Source organism: Pseudophryne corroboree, chromosome 9, assembly GCF_028390025.1.
Source record: "Pseudophryne corroboree isolate aPseCor3 chromosome 9, aPseCor3.hap2, whole genome shotgun sequence".
Classification (NCBI taxonomy): domain Eukaryota; kingdom Metazoa; phylum Chordata; class Amphibia; order Anura; family Myobatrachidae; genus Pseudophryne; species Pseudophryne corroboree.
Window position 1 is genome coordinate 9400724 of NC_086452.1, and position 13497 is coordinate 9414220.

Genomic DNA, 13497 nt, shown 5'->3' on the forward strand with positions numbered 1-13497 from the left:
TTTAGGAACCGGCGAGGGGGAGACTTCTCGAATTCCAACCTGTAACCCTGAGATACTATCTGCAGGATCCAGGGGTCCACCTGTGAGTGAGCCCACTGTGCGCTGAAATTTTGAGTCGACCCCCCACCGCCCCTGAGTCCGCTTGTAAAGCCCCAACGTCATGCTGAGGGCTTTGCAGAAGCCGGGGGGGGGGGCTTCTGCTCCTGGGAAGAAGCTGCTTGGTGCACTCTCTTACCCTTTCCTTTGCCTCGGGGCAAATATGACTGTCCTTTCGCCCGCTTGTTCCTATAGGAACGAAAGGACTGCGGCTGAAAAGACGGTGTCTTTTTCTGTTGGGAGGGGACCTGAGGTAAAAAGGTGGATTTCCCGGCTGTTGCCGTGGCCACCAAATCCGATAGACCGACCCCAAATAATTCCTCCCCCTTATACGGCAATACTTCCATATGCCGTTTGGAATCCGCATCACCTGACCATTGTCGCGTCCATAAACTTCTTCTGGCAGATATGGACATCGCACTTACTCTCGATGCCAGAGTGCAAATATCCCTCTGAGCATCTCGCATATAAAGAAAAGCATCCTTTAATTGCTCTAAAGTCAATAAAATACTGTCCCTATCTAGGGTATCAATATTTTCAGTCAGGGAATCCGACCAAACCACCCCAGCACTGCACATCCATGCAGAGGCGATGGCTGGTCGCAGTATAACACCAGTATGAGTGTATATACTTTTCAGGGTAGTTTCCAGCCTCCTATCCGCTGGATCCTTGAGGGCGGCCGTTTCCTTGAGACGGTAACGCCACTTGTTTTGATAAGCGTGTGAGCGCCTTATCCACCCTAGGGGGTGTTTCCCAGCGCGCCCTAACCTCTGGCGGGAAAGGATATAATGCCAATAACTTCTTTGAAATTAGCAGTTTTCTATCTGGGTTAACCCACGCTCCATCACACACTTCATTCAATTCGTCTGATTCAGGAAAAACTACAGGTAGTTTTTTCAGACCCCACATAATACCCCTTTTTGTGGTACATGCAGTATCAGAGATATGCAAAGCCTCCTTCATTGCCGTGATCATATAACGTGTGGCCCTACTGGAAAATACGTTTGTTTCTTCACCGTCGACACTAGATTCGGTGTCCGTGTCTGGGTCTGTGTCGACCGACTGAGGTAAAGGGCGTTTTACAGCCCCTGACGGTGTCTGAGACGCCTGTACAGGTACTAACTGGTTTGCCGGCCGTCTCATGTCGTCAACTGATTTTTGTAATGTGCTGACATTATCACGTAATTCCATAAACAAAGCCATCCATTCCGGTGTCGACTCCCTAGGGGGTGACATCACCATTACCGGCAATTGCTCCGCCTCCACACCAACATCGTCCTCATACATGTCGACACACACGTACCGACACACAGCAGACACACAGGGAATGCTCTTATCGAAGACAGGACCCCACTAGCCCTTTGGGGAGATAGAGGGAGAGTTTGCCAGCACACACCCAAGCGCTATAAATATATAGGAACAACCCTATAGAAGTGTTGTCTCCCTTATAGCAGCTTAATATATATCAAAAAACGCCAAAAAAGTGCCCCCCCCTCTCTGTTTTACCCTGTTTCTGTAGTGCAGTGCAGGGGAGAGTCCTGGGAGCCTTCCTCGCAGCGGAGCTGAGCAGGAAAATGGCGCTGTGTGCTGAGGAGATAGGCCCCGCCCCCTATTTCGGCGGGCTCTTCTCCGGAGTTTGTGAGACCTGGCAGGGGTTAAATACATCCATATAGCCCCAGGGGCTATATGTGATGTATTTTTTAGCCAGAACAAGGTATTCTCATTGCTGCCCAGGGCGCCCCCTGCAGCGCCCTGCACCCTCCGTGACCGTTGGTGTGAAGTGTGTGACAACAATGGCGCACAGCTGCAGTGCTGTGCGCTACCTCATGAAGACTGAAAAGTCTTCTGCCGCCGGTTTCTGGACCTCTTCACTTTTCGGCATCTGCAAGGGGGTCGGCGGCGCGGCTCCGGGACCGGACTCCATGGCTGGGCCTGTGTTCGATCCCTCTGGAGCTAATGGTGTCCAGTAGCCTAAGAAGCAAATCCTTCCTGCACGCAGGTGAGTTCACTTCTCTCCCCTAAGTCCCTCGTTGCAGTGAGCCTGTTGCCAGCAGGACTCACTGAAAATAAAAAACCTAATAACTTTTTCTAAGCAGCTCTTTAGGAGAGCCACCTAGATTGCACCCTGCTCGGACGGGCACAAAAACCTAACTGAGGCTTGGAGGAGGGTCATAGGGGGAGGAGCCAGTGCACACCACCTGATCCTAAAGCTTTATTTTTGTGCCCTGTCTCCTGCGGAGCCGCTAATCCCCATGGTCCTGACGGAGTCCCCAGCATCCACTAGGACGTCAGAGAAAATTATTTACCAGGCTTAGTGACTTTTCTGTTGCTGAATTGCATTTGCTAAATCTTGCAGGGTTGTAGTCGGCATACTGAAGACCACCCGTATTTTGTGCACTTCAGGGCCAAGCAAGCGCTACTAACTTAATCTGTCAGTCTGTTTCTTTTATTTGTTTTAATATTATTTAATGCTGAGAATTATTTTGTACCAGGAGTCAGTCCAACAACACTGTTACAGAGGTCATTAAAAACCTATTAAATTAAATGCTTTATTACCTCTGTAACGGTGTTGTTGGACAGACTCCTGGTACAAAATAATTGAAAGCACTACACTACGTAATGATTGCACTTGCAGGAGAGCCACACAATGCTGATTATCACAAGTCCTCCTGCGCTGCTTATGACGGACTGGGCTGCGGTGATCACACAGGGCTGTGAAACTCGTCTCCCGGGTCTCAGGCCTGCAGGTGCAGGATGTGGGGATCGGAAGGCCACCTTACTTGGCTGTCTACAGGGCTGTGAACCTCGCCAATCACCTTTCCTCCTGTAGCGTTCTTCTGACCGGTTCTCTGCAGAGCGCTCGCGCCAGCCGTGACACCACGCCTCCATGCAACAAGCACGCAACAAGCAGGGATTGGAGCAGAGCCGCACATGACTCAACAAGCAGGGATTGGAGCAGAGCGGCACATGTAACCAAAGGGCAGCACCAACAGGCGTGTCAGTCAAAGTGCCTTGGCGTGTCATAGGTTAGCCATCACGGGACTAGACCCTCATAAGTCTGCTCTTCATGCACCGCAGCTGCTCATGTTTTCAAGATTCCTGTAATCTTGCACAGAGACATTGGGTATGCCCCCAGTCCATCTCTTCCGCGGGCATGGCATCTTTTCACCGCTTGCTCTGCTCATTCCATCCTCCTCCTAATGCAGGAACCTCTCTGCCTCTCACAACAGACATATATAGTGTGGCAAATTAAAAAAAGCTCAAATAAAAGCGCTCAGTGTAGTTTCATATATCTGAAATGATACTTAATGTCCATATGATTATGTATAAAATAGTCCAATCCCTAGATGATTCCTCCTGTTGTGGTATGTGGACGATCAAATCTCCCACTCCATAGGACGTATCAAAGTGATATGTAACAAAAGCAGAAATAACACATTATGGTGTAGTACGTCTTTAAATACTGAAAGTAAACATGCAGCTAGAAAAACCATATTTTCAAAGGAGATGGATGGCGTACCCCACTCACAATCAATATAACTAGTCTCCACACATAAAGGTATCTTTCACTCCACCATAAACTGTAAGTCAACCGTATAATACGATGCGTACCATTACTCACTCAGAGAAAGATGTAAATCCGCACATAACGGTTTCTTTGTGTGTAGCTCCAAGGATATTCATAAAGAAAGTGTTATAATTAAAAACACTTTATTAAAAAATGTAAAAGTTTTTTTTACACAAGCAGGGGACCTTGACATAAAAGGGCTCAAGGGCGGACAGTGAAAAAGCTGGTATGGCCACCGGCCGAAAACAGCACTAACCAGCAGGATGGTAATAACACAATTCCAACCTCAAGAAACCAAGTCATGCAGGAACCACCTGTAAGCACTCAGCCAACGCGTTTCTCCCCGCAATTGGGGCTTTTTCAAGGATCAAGAGTGCTCTAATGACAATGCTATTTATGAAGAAAAAAACGGAAATTTAAACAATTAACCAGCTTGGTTAAACTTTTAATTAAGTGAGCGGGTTGCCATGGTAACACGTCTCCACGTGTACCCGGCATGCAGTGCGTTAATAATTAACTGTGTTCCCTCAAGAACTTCAGTGCCGACGGACACTTCCGCCCACACTGCGTTCACTTCCTGTCCGCGTCTCCATGGCAACCCGCCAGTACGCGCGGACAGGCTCACATCCTCGTACGTAATGCAGACGCTGACTTCCGCCTGTCGGAGCCAGTGTCACGTTGCCATGACAACTTAATTAGCAATCTGTGCACCCTTGTCTCCCAAAACACTGCACCCTTGTCTCCCAAAACACTAAGAACAAGGCAAACAGGCTTGAATGTAACAATACCAGAGCCAGCATCACGTTGCCATGACAATAACCTCGGCAATCCGAGCAGCCACATCGCCAAGTATCCTAAAGTCAAACCAACCTGGTTAATAAATGGTTACATATATTTGCGCAAATGTATGAATAAGCCCCATAGCCGCAAAGGCAGAGAGGTTCCTGCATTAGGAGGAGGTGCGGGCCCTGACATGCCACATGGAGCATTATGGGGTTGCTCCAAGGTAGGTAGCTCTTAGCTTAGACATATTGTAGTAAGGAGCCATTATCATGTGGCTCCTTGCTGGTTAATCTTAGACCCAGATTGGGGTAATGGAGGTGTGAGGTGTGGTGCCTCTGGACTGGCTGAGCTGGATGGCTTTAGTGTGGCATACCTTTACATTCTATTAACACTTTTTGCACACTAATTTCTTTAACACTATTTCTCCATTTTAATTACATCTAATTTTTGTATCACTTTCTCTATAGCTTCGGCTTCCTAACATTAATTTATTAACACTATAGATTTTTCACCGGTATGCTGCCCTGGGCTTTCTAGCTTATGTTGGTGTTTTGGGGTGCCACACCCTGCACCTAGATATAGCGCTAGGGACCCCAAATATACAGAGACGCCTTGATGTGGCTTTGGGGATTTATTCATACATTTGCGCAAATATATGTAACTGAGATCTCTGAATTCTAATATTGTGTGGGATTTATATTTGGTTACTGTTATCATTCAGGGTGCTGGGGGAAACAAAATGCCTTTTTTTTCTTGCTTAGAAATACCCCTCCCTTTCAAGCACCTGAATGATATCACTAATACCCCTTTCACATCGCACAAATAACCCGGTATCGACGCGGCAAATTGCCGTGTCGAAACGGGTCAGTGTGCGATGTGAAAGTACCTTTGCTGAATTAGCGGGTCGCCTGACCCGGTAATTCAACCCGGTTAAAAAGAAGGGTTATTACCGGGTTGATTACCGGGTCAGGCGCAGTGTGAATGGGAGCCGTTCCGATGCGACACGGCTCCCATTCACAGCATAGGGAGAGGCGGCGCGGGAGATGAGCTCATCTCCCAGCGCCGCCTCCACCCCTGCTGCGCCCCCCGCTTCTTTGGCAACCGACCCGGTATATTGCCGGGTCGGAAAGCCGGCAGAGGAGAGCAAATGCCGGATCCCACCCGGTAAGGACAAGTTTCTCTTACCGGGTAGGATCCGGCATTTGCGATCTGAAAGCAGCATAAGCTAATTGAGCATCTGCCACACTATATATGTCTATTAAAGGATGAGTAAGAAAATCGTTGATGCCACCTCCAGCATGGTATTGCTATTTAATAAGGGTTTCCGGGTACTTAGTAGATCTGTGCCTATATAACAGTGGCAGCTTAGTCTCTCAGACCCGGCGATGAACCTGTAAACCCCGACGTCTCACTGGCAAGCTGCCGGTTCCTCATTGTTGCAGGATTTGCTCTCCGCGTTCTGTTAAAGTGACGCATTTCACAGTATGGCGAATGATGTAACGCCGTAGTCCGAATCGCCGGCCTGGGATTCTTGTACAAATTTTCTGCACGGTTCCAATTTCTCTGAAATGTCAGCCTCATATTTCTGTCACAAGTGGAAGGTGCACGGGAGATATACGGCCGTGTTTACAGCCCCGCATACTTCATTATACTATTTGACATTTGCCATCCACTGCCCGGGGGAAGAGGAGCAGACATTACAGGGTTTCATATTTCTGTAGAATTTTGGGATAGCCACCTCATTAATTGTCAGTAAAAATAAACAGCCACGCACGTCATCACCTGTCCTAATCATAGAGGTATGAGGAAGCCGGCGACTGCCAGCTCCTGCTGTCACGGCTCCGGGACATTGTGTAATGACAATTTAAAGTCCTCAAATATTTTATTAATAATCCTGTTGTGAGGAAAGCATATTTCAGCAGCCGCCGGGTCACTGGTGAAGAAAATATTCTATGTAAAGGCTGCAGCAGGGAAAGGTGCCATGTGACCGCGAAGGTGACACGGTAGCCAACTGTGCCAACCGCCGGGACCGGACTGGCCAGACGACGCAACTGGTCGGGCCCGCTCAGCTGTGATGTAATTGTTGGCAGTTCCTGCAGCCAACAGTCGGCTCCGCTATACACACCGCCAGATGTGTCGATATATCGGCTGTGCTGCAGGACCAACCTTAATGTGTGTGGGAACTACGCCATTCACATACATACCAGGCGTACACACGCGCGACGCACAACTGATATATTGTCCGGCGCTCGAATGAACTATATATATCGTCCAAGTGTGTACCCAGCTTTAGTTATAGGTAGGGATGGACATTGGAAGCCGATGCTTAGCAACCATCGACAGTCACATTGTGATGGAAGTACATTTTCCATGAAGTAGCTGTTTTTGAGATGGTTGGCCGCCATCGAATGCTGCTTCTGATGACTGACTGAGTCCAGCTGCGGACACCCGGAAGTGGTGTCCGCCGCTCAGCTGACGTGCGAATCTCTGGCTGCTTCTGCGCATGCGCATGGTATACCTGCGATGGCTGGAGAGAAGGGAGGCCTCCATCCACTAGGCCCATTTCGGGATTGTAGGCCTTCAGCCTGAGATCTGGCTAATTAGTTCCTGCACCTGTAAGAGGCTGATATAAGCTGTGTCAGGGCTGTACTCAGGGTCTCACTACCTGGGGGAACAGGCAGCAGGCTGGTTATGAGACATACGCCTATGTTTGTGGTAGGGGCATTAGATCCCACCACTCTGAGAGAGGGAATCTGTATATTGGCCCTCATTCCGAGTTGATCGCTCGTTGCCGTTTTTCGCAGCGCAGCGATTAGGTTTAAAATCGGCAATTATGCGCATGGTACGGAGCGCGCATGCACTAAGTACTTTCACACAAAACTATGCAGTTCTACACAAGGCTCGAGTGATCGTAGTATGATTGACAGGAAGTGGGTGTTTCTGGGTGGAAACTCAGCGTTTTCTGGGAGTGTTCTAAAAAACGCAGGTGTGACAGGCAAAAACGCAGGAGTTGCTGGAGAAACGGAGGAGTGGCTGGCCGAACGCAGGGCGAGTTTGTGACATCAAACCAGGAACTAAACAGACTGCATTCATCGCAAGCTAGGAGTAAGTCTTGAGCCACTCTGAAACTGCATGAAATTTTTTAGTAGCAGAATTGCTAATCTTTCGTTCGCACTTCTGCTAAGCTAAGATACACTCCCTGAGGGCGGCGGCCTAGCGTGTGCAATGCTGCTAAAAGCAGCTAGCGAGCGAACAACTCGGAATGAGGGCCATTATGTAGTGCTCAGACGGGCTGGGATCTATGTAATGTACTGTTAATCTGTACTGCACAATGAACCTATCTGTGGCTAGATTGCACAAAAACCCTGGACTGGTGTACTGTTTCCTGGCTGCTGTGTATGCGGAGGTGCCCATTTACCTCAGAAGATGGCATCCGTAACCCTGATCTCCTTACCCCTGACAAAGAGGTACCTTTGTGACTAATTTAGCCCGTGCCCCCTGCGCTGGCTGATCCCTACCCTTGTGTGTTATGTTCTCTTCCCATCGCATTAAGTTCCGCCACAGGGACCCAAATGGCTGCATCTCGTCCTGTGTAAGCATGCACATGTGTGGCCAAGTGTCAGGATCACCCATGTGTGCGTGTGTGTGGACGTCATTAGTCTGAATAAGTCACGCCTAAGTAGGAAACACGTATGTTCTCGCAGATAAAACAGCACACAAGACGGAACAAGGGGCAGATGCTGCATATTTAATGAGAAATGTTTCTAGAGAATAAAATTACCTTTATTAATGATGAACTCTGTCACATCCGCAGGTGGACGCTGTGAAGAAAGCGCTGCAGGACCTGCAGCTGAACGTGGTGGAGATGACCGATGAAAACGCCACCTTAGACGGCGGAGATGTTTTGTTTACAGGTAATATATACAGTTACGTCTGTGCGACATTCGCTCTCATTACTGTGTTATCTCCTGAGGTGACGTCTCTGTCGCTTCCGTCTACAAACTACAAATGTTCTGCTGAAAGCGTTTCACTAAGTGTTTCTGCTCGCCCGCAATAAATTCTTATCACCTTCATCTGCAGGTGGCACTTCGGGTGGTGAGAAGATTCAGCGACACTGGCACTCTCATTGTAACCCATACACATGGTCCTGATTCTGACCCGTTAGCATCTGTTGCCGTAGTGACTTTATGCTAATTCTAGTATCGCCCCTCCCCCTGGCTGGCAGCCGTGTGTCCGGCTGTGCAAGGGCTGGGACGCCCACTGTCGCAGCGATCCCACTTTTTACGTCTTTAGTCGCAGTCATTAGAAACTTGCCGCAGCCCCACCCTGGGTGCTGATTGTCCGTCTGAGTATGGCATCCAGTTTGCCAGCACTTCTATGCCACTATAGTAATACGCCACATCCCTGTGCGTCTGATTGGCCACTACCCAGGAATGACCGGAACATTTCAGACACCGTTCGCCTCAGTCGGACCCTGGGCCTAATTCAGACCTGATCGCAGCAGCAAATTTGTTAGCAGTTGGGCAAAACCATGTGCACTGCAGGTGGAGCAGATGTAACATGTGCAGAGAGAGTTAGATTTGGGAGGGGTGTGTTCAAACTGAAATCTAAATTGCAGTGTAAAAATAAAGCAGCCAGTATTTACCCTGCACAGAAACAATATAACCCACCCAAATCTAACTCTCTCTGCACATGTTACATCTGCCCCCCCCCCCCCCCCCCCCCCCTCTCCGGAATGCATGTGCCGCACAACTTCTTAGGAATTTTCGCACATGCGACTCGGAATCAGGACCAGTATGTTTTAATAAATACATATAGAAGATGACACAACTGCGCGTTACTAGAGACGCCGCGATACCTGTTCTGCTACCGTCACACTTGTTATATCATATGCAGTATGCAATCTTCCATTGCCTGACAGCGGCTTCTCAGCGTACCCAGGAACCGCGCAGCTGACAGTCTCATGCACAACTGATGAGTTTGCGTCCGCTCTCTGTGCTCCCACTTGTCGCACAAGGTCTGGCGGTTATAACAAGCAGGCTCTCCCATTAGATTTGGGTGACACGTTGCTGTGATATGTGGTATTTTCCTCATGGAAAGATACGTCATTCTCACACAAGCTGAACGTTTCTCGCTGTACTGAATAGGCCCCTGTGCTTAAGAGAAGCTTTTTTAAAAAGTACAGTATGTTATAGCACGATGAACAGTAACTGTTCCTCCACCAGGTGGCGCTGCTGAGTGCGTGTATAGGATTCGCCGCGAGTCCACACTCTCACATAGCGAGTGCTATAAAAGGATGTAAATACGCAGGAGGTTATCTGTACACTGCCGTGCGGTATATACACGCTGCTGATTATTCCAGGGCTCACCCGTACTCTATTCTCTGCTCATTTCAGGACGCGAGTTCTTTGTGGGTTTATCGAAAAGGACCAACCAGCGGGGGGCGGAAATTCTGGCTGACACTTTTAAGGTTTGTAACATGGAACATCAGGGGGCACGCACAGTAAGTAACGGCCTTTACTAAGCATGAAAGTGGATGCACCCGCATAGCCTACAGTCCTAAGTGGGTACCGGCAGTGGGCAACACATTTAGCCAAATGTTTGCAGCTGCCTGTGCCCGCAATGTCTCTGTAGTGCCCCATTTACCCAGCCTGTGCCCGCAATGTCTCTGTAGTGCCCCATTTACCCAGCCTGTGCCCGCAATGTCTCTGTAGTGCCCCATTTACCCAGACTGTGCCCGCAATGTCTCTGTAGTGCCCCATTTACCCAGCCTGTGCCCGCTATGTCTCTAGTGCCCCATTTACCCAGCCTGTGCCCGCTATGTCTCTGTAGTGCCCCATTTACCCAGCCTGTGCCCACTATGTCTCTGTAGTGCCCCATTTACCCAGCCTGTGCCCGCAATATCTCTGTAGTGCCCCATTTACCCAGCCTGTGCCCTCTGTCTCTGTAGTGCCCCATTTACCCAGCCTGTGCCCGCAATGTCTCTGTAGTGCCCCATTTACCCAGCCTGTGCCTGCAATGTCTCTGTAGTGCCCCATTTACCCAGACTGTGCCCGCAATGTCTCTGTAGTGCCCCATTTACCCAGCCTGTGCCCACTATTTCTCTGTAGTGCCCCATTTACCCAGCCTGTGCCCGCAATGTCTCTGTAGTGCCCCATTTACCCAGCCTGTGCCCGCTATGTCTCTGTAGTGCCCCATTTACCCAGCCTGTGCCCGCTATGTCTCTGTAGTGCCCCATTTAATATGTCTCTGTAGTGCCCCATTTACCCAGCCTGTGCCCGCAATGTCTCTGTAGTGCCCCATTTACCCAGCCTGTGCCCGCTATGTCTCTGTAGTGCCCAGTTTACCCAGCCTGTGCCCACATTGTCTCTGTAGTGCCCCATTTAACCAGCCTGTGCCCGCTATGTCTCTGTAGTGCCCCATTTACCCAGCCTGTGCCCGCTATGTCTCTGTAGTGCCCCATTTAATATGTCTCTGTAGTGCCCCATTTACCCAGCCTGTGCCCGCAATGTCTCTGTAGTGCCCCATTTACCCAGCCTGTGCCCGCTATGTCTCTGTAGTGCCCCATTTACCCAGACTGTGCCCGTAATGTCTCTGTAGTGCCCCATTTAACCAGCCTGTGCCCGCTATCTCTCTGTAGTGCCCCATTTACCCAGCCTGTGCCCGCTATGTCTCTGTAGTGCCCCATTTAATATGTCTCTGTAGTGCCCCATTTACCAAGCCTGTACCCGCTATGTCTCTGTAGTGCCCCATTTACCCTGCCTGTGCCCGCAATGTCTCTGTAGTGCCCCATTTACCCAGCCTGTGCCCACTATGTCTCTGTAGTGCCCCATTTACCCAGCCTGTGCCCGCAATGTCTCTGTAGTGCCCCATTTACCCAGCCTGTGCCCGCAATGTCTCTGTAGTGCCCCATTTACCCAGCCTGTGCCCGCAATGTCTCTGTAGTGCCCCATTTACCAAGCCTGTACCCGCTATGTCTCTGTAGTGCCCAGTTTACCCAGCCTGTGCCCACATTGTCTCTGTAGTGCCCCATTTAACCAGCCTGTGCCCGCTATGTCTCTGTAGTGCCCCATTTACCCAGCCTGTGCCCGCTATGTCTCTATAGTGCCCCATTTAATATGTCTCTGTAGTGCCCCATTTACCCAGCCTGTGCCCGCAATGTCTCTGTAGTGCCCCATTTACCCAGCCTGTGCCCGCTATGTCTCTGTAGTGCCCCATTTACCCAGACTGTGCCCGTAATGTCTCTGTAGTGCCCCATTTACCCAGACTGTGCCCGCAATGTCTCTGTAGTGCCCCATTTACCCAGACTGTGCCCGCAATGTCTCTGTAGTGCCCCATTTACCCAGCCTGTGCCCGCAATGTCTCTGTAGTACCCCATTTACCCAGCCTGTGCCCGCAATGTCTCTTTAGTGCCCCATTTACCAAGCCTGTGCCCGCAATGTCTCTGTAGTGCCCCATTTACCCAGATTGTGCCCGCAATGTCTCTGTAGTGCCCCATTTACCCAGACTGTGCCCTCTGTCTCTGTAGTGCCCCATTTACCCAGCCTGTGCCCGCAATATCTCTGTATTGCCCCATTTACCCAGCCTGTGCCCTCTGTCTCTGTAGTGCCCCATTTACCCAGACTGTGCCCACAATGTCTCTGTAGTGCCCCATTTACCCAGCCTGTGCCTGCAATGTCTCTGTAGTGCCCCATTTGCCCAGCCTGTGCCCGCAATGTCTCTGTAGTGCCCCATTTACCCAGCCTGTGCCCTCTATGTCTCTGTAGTGCCCCATTTACCCAGCCTGTGCCCGCTATGTCTCTGTAGTGCCCCATTTACCCAGCCTGTGCCCGAAATGTCTCTGTAGTGCCCCATTTATCCAGCCTGTGCCCACAATGTCTCTATAGTGCCCCATTTACCCAGCCTGTGCCCGCAATGTCTCTGTAGTGCCCCATTTACCCAGCCTGTGCCCGCTATGTCTCTGTAGTGCCCCCATTTACCCAGCCTGTGCCCGCAATGTCTCTATAGTGCCCCATTTACCCAGCCTGTGCCCGCAATGTCTCTGTAGTGCCCCATTTACCCAGCCTGTGCCCGCAATGTCTCTGTAGTGCCCCATTTACCCAGCCTGTGCCCTCTGTCTCTGTAGTGCCCCATTTACCCAGCCTGTGCCCTCTATGTCTCTGTAGTGCCCCATTTACCCAGCCTGTGCCCGCAATGTCTCTGTAGTGCCCCATTTACCCAGCCTGTGCCCTCTATGTCTCTGTAGTGCCCCATTTACCCAGCCTGTGCCCTCTATGTCTCTGTAGTGCCCCATTTACCCAGCCTGTGCCCTCTATGTCTCTGTAGTGCCCCATTTACCCAGCCTGTGCCCTCTATGTCTCTGTAGTGCCCTATTTACCCAGACTGTGCCCGCTATGTCTCTGTAGTGCCCCATTTACCCAGCCTGTGCCCGCAATGTCTCTGTAGTGCCCCATTTACCCAGCCTGTGCCCTCTGTCTCTGTAGTGCCCCATTTACCCAGCCTGTGCCCACTATTTCTCTGTAGTGCCCCATTTACCCAGCCTGTGCCCTCTATGTCTCTGTAGTGCCCCATTTACCCAGCCTGTGCCCTCTGTCTCTGTAGTGCCCTATTTACCCAGACTGTGCCCGCTATGTCTCTGTAGTGCCCCATTTACCCAGCCTGTGCCCGCAATGTCTCTGTAGTGCCCCATTTACCCAGCCTGTGCCCTCTATATCTCTGTAGTGCCCTATTTACCCAGACTGTGCCCTCTATGTCTCTGTAGTGCACCATACATTTACTTAGCATGTGCCCGTAGCCAACACACATGTGCACCCACAAATTACACATATGTTGCCAAGACTGTTCCTACAAAGCCTAGACCAGTTACCTACCTGTGCCCAGCAGGCACATGCCATGTAGTATATTTACTTGCCAGTGCTGGACACACATACCTTTGCCCACTACTGGTGCCCATCGTATACCTGGAGTAGTCAGTAGATATCAATTTCAGTAACCTGTCCTTCAGCGGGCGTCACCCAGTACTGGACGTGGCAGGTGCTGATGGTGGGCAC

General features: G+C 50.3%; 1 protein-coding gene across 2 annotated transcripts in view; it reads left to right on the top strand.

The window, feature by feature from the left end:
• DDAH1 (dimethylarginine dimethylaminohydrolase 1) overlaps positions 1–13497 on the top strand; it is a 172792-nt gene that overhangs the window by 115655 nt on the left and 43640 nt on the right. For both annotated transcript variants that reach the window (XM_063938939.1, XM_063938938.1), the window contains exons 2-3: positions 8262–8361; positions 9844–9917. In XM_063938939.1, coding sequence (XP_063795009.1) covers positions 8262–8361; positions 9844–9917 — 174 coding nt within the window. The remainder of the gene's footprint in view (positions 1–8261; positions 8362–9843; positions 9918–13497) is intronic.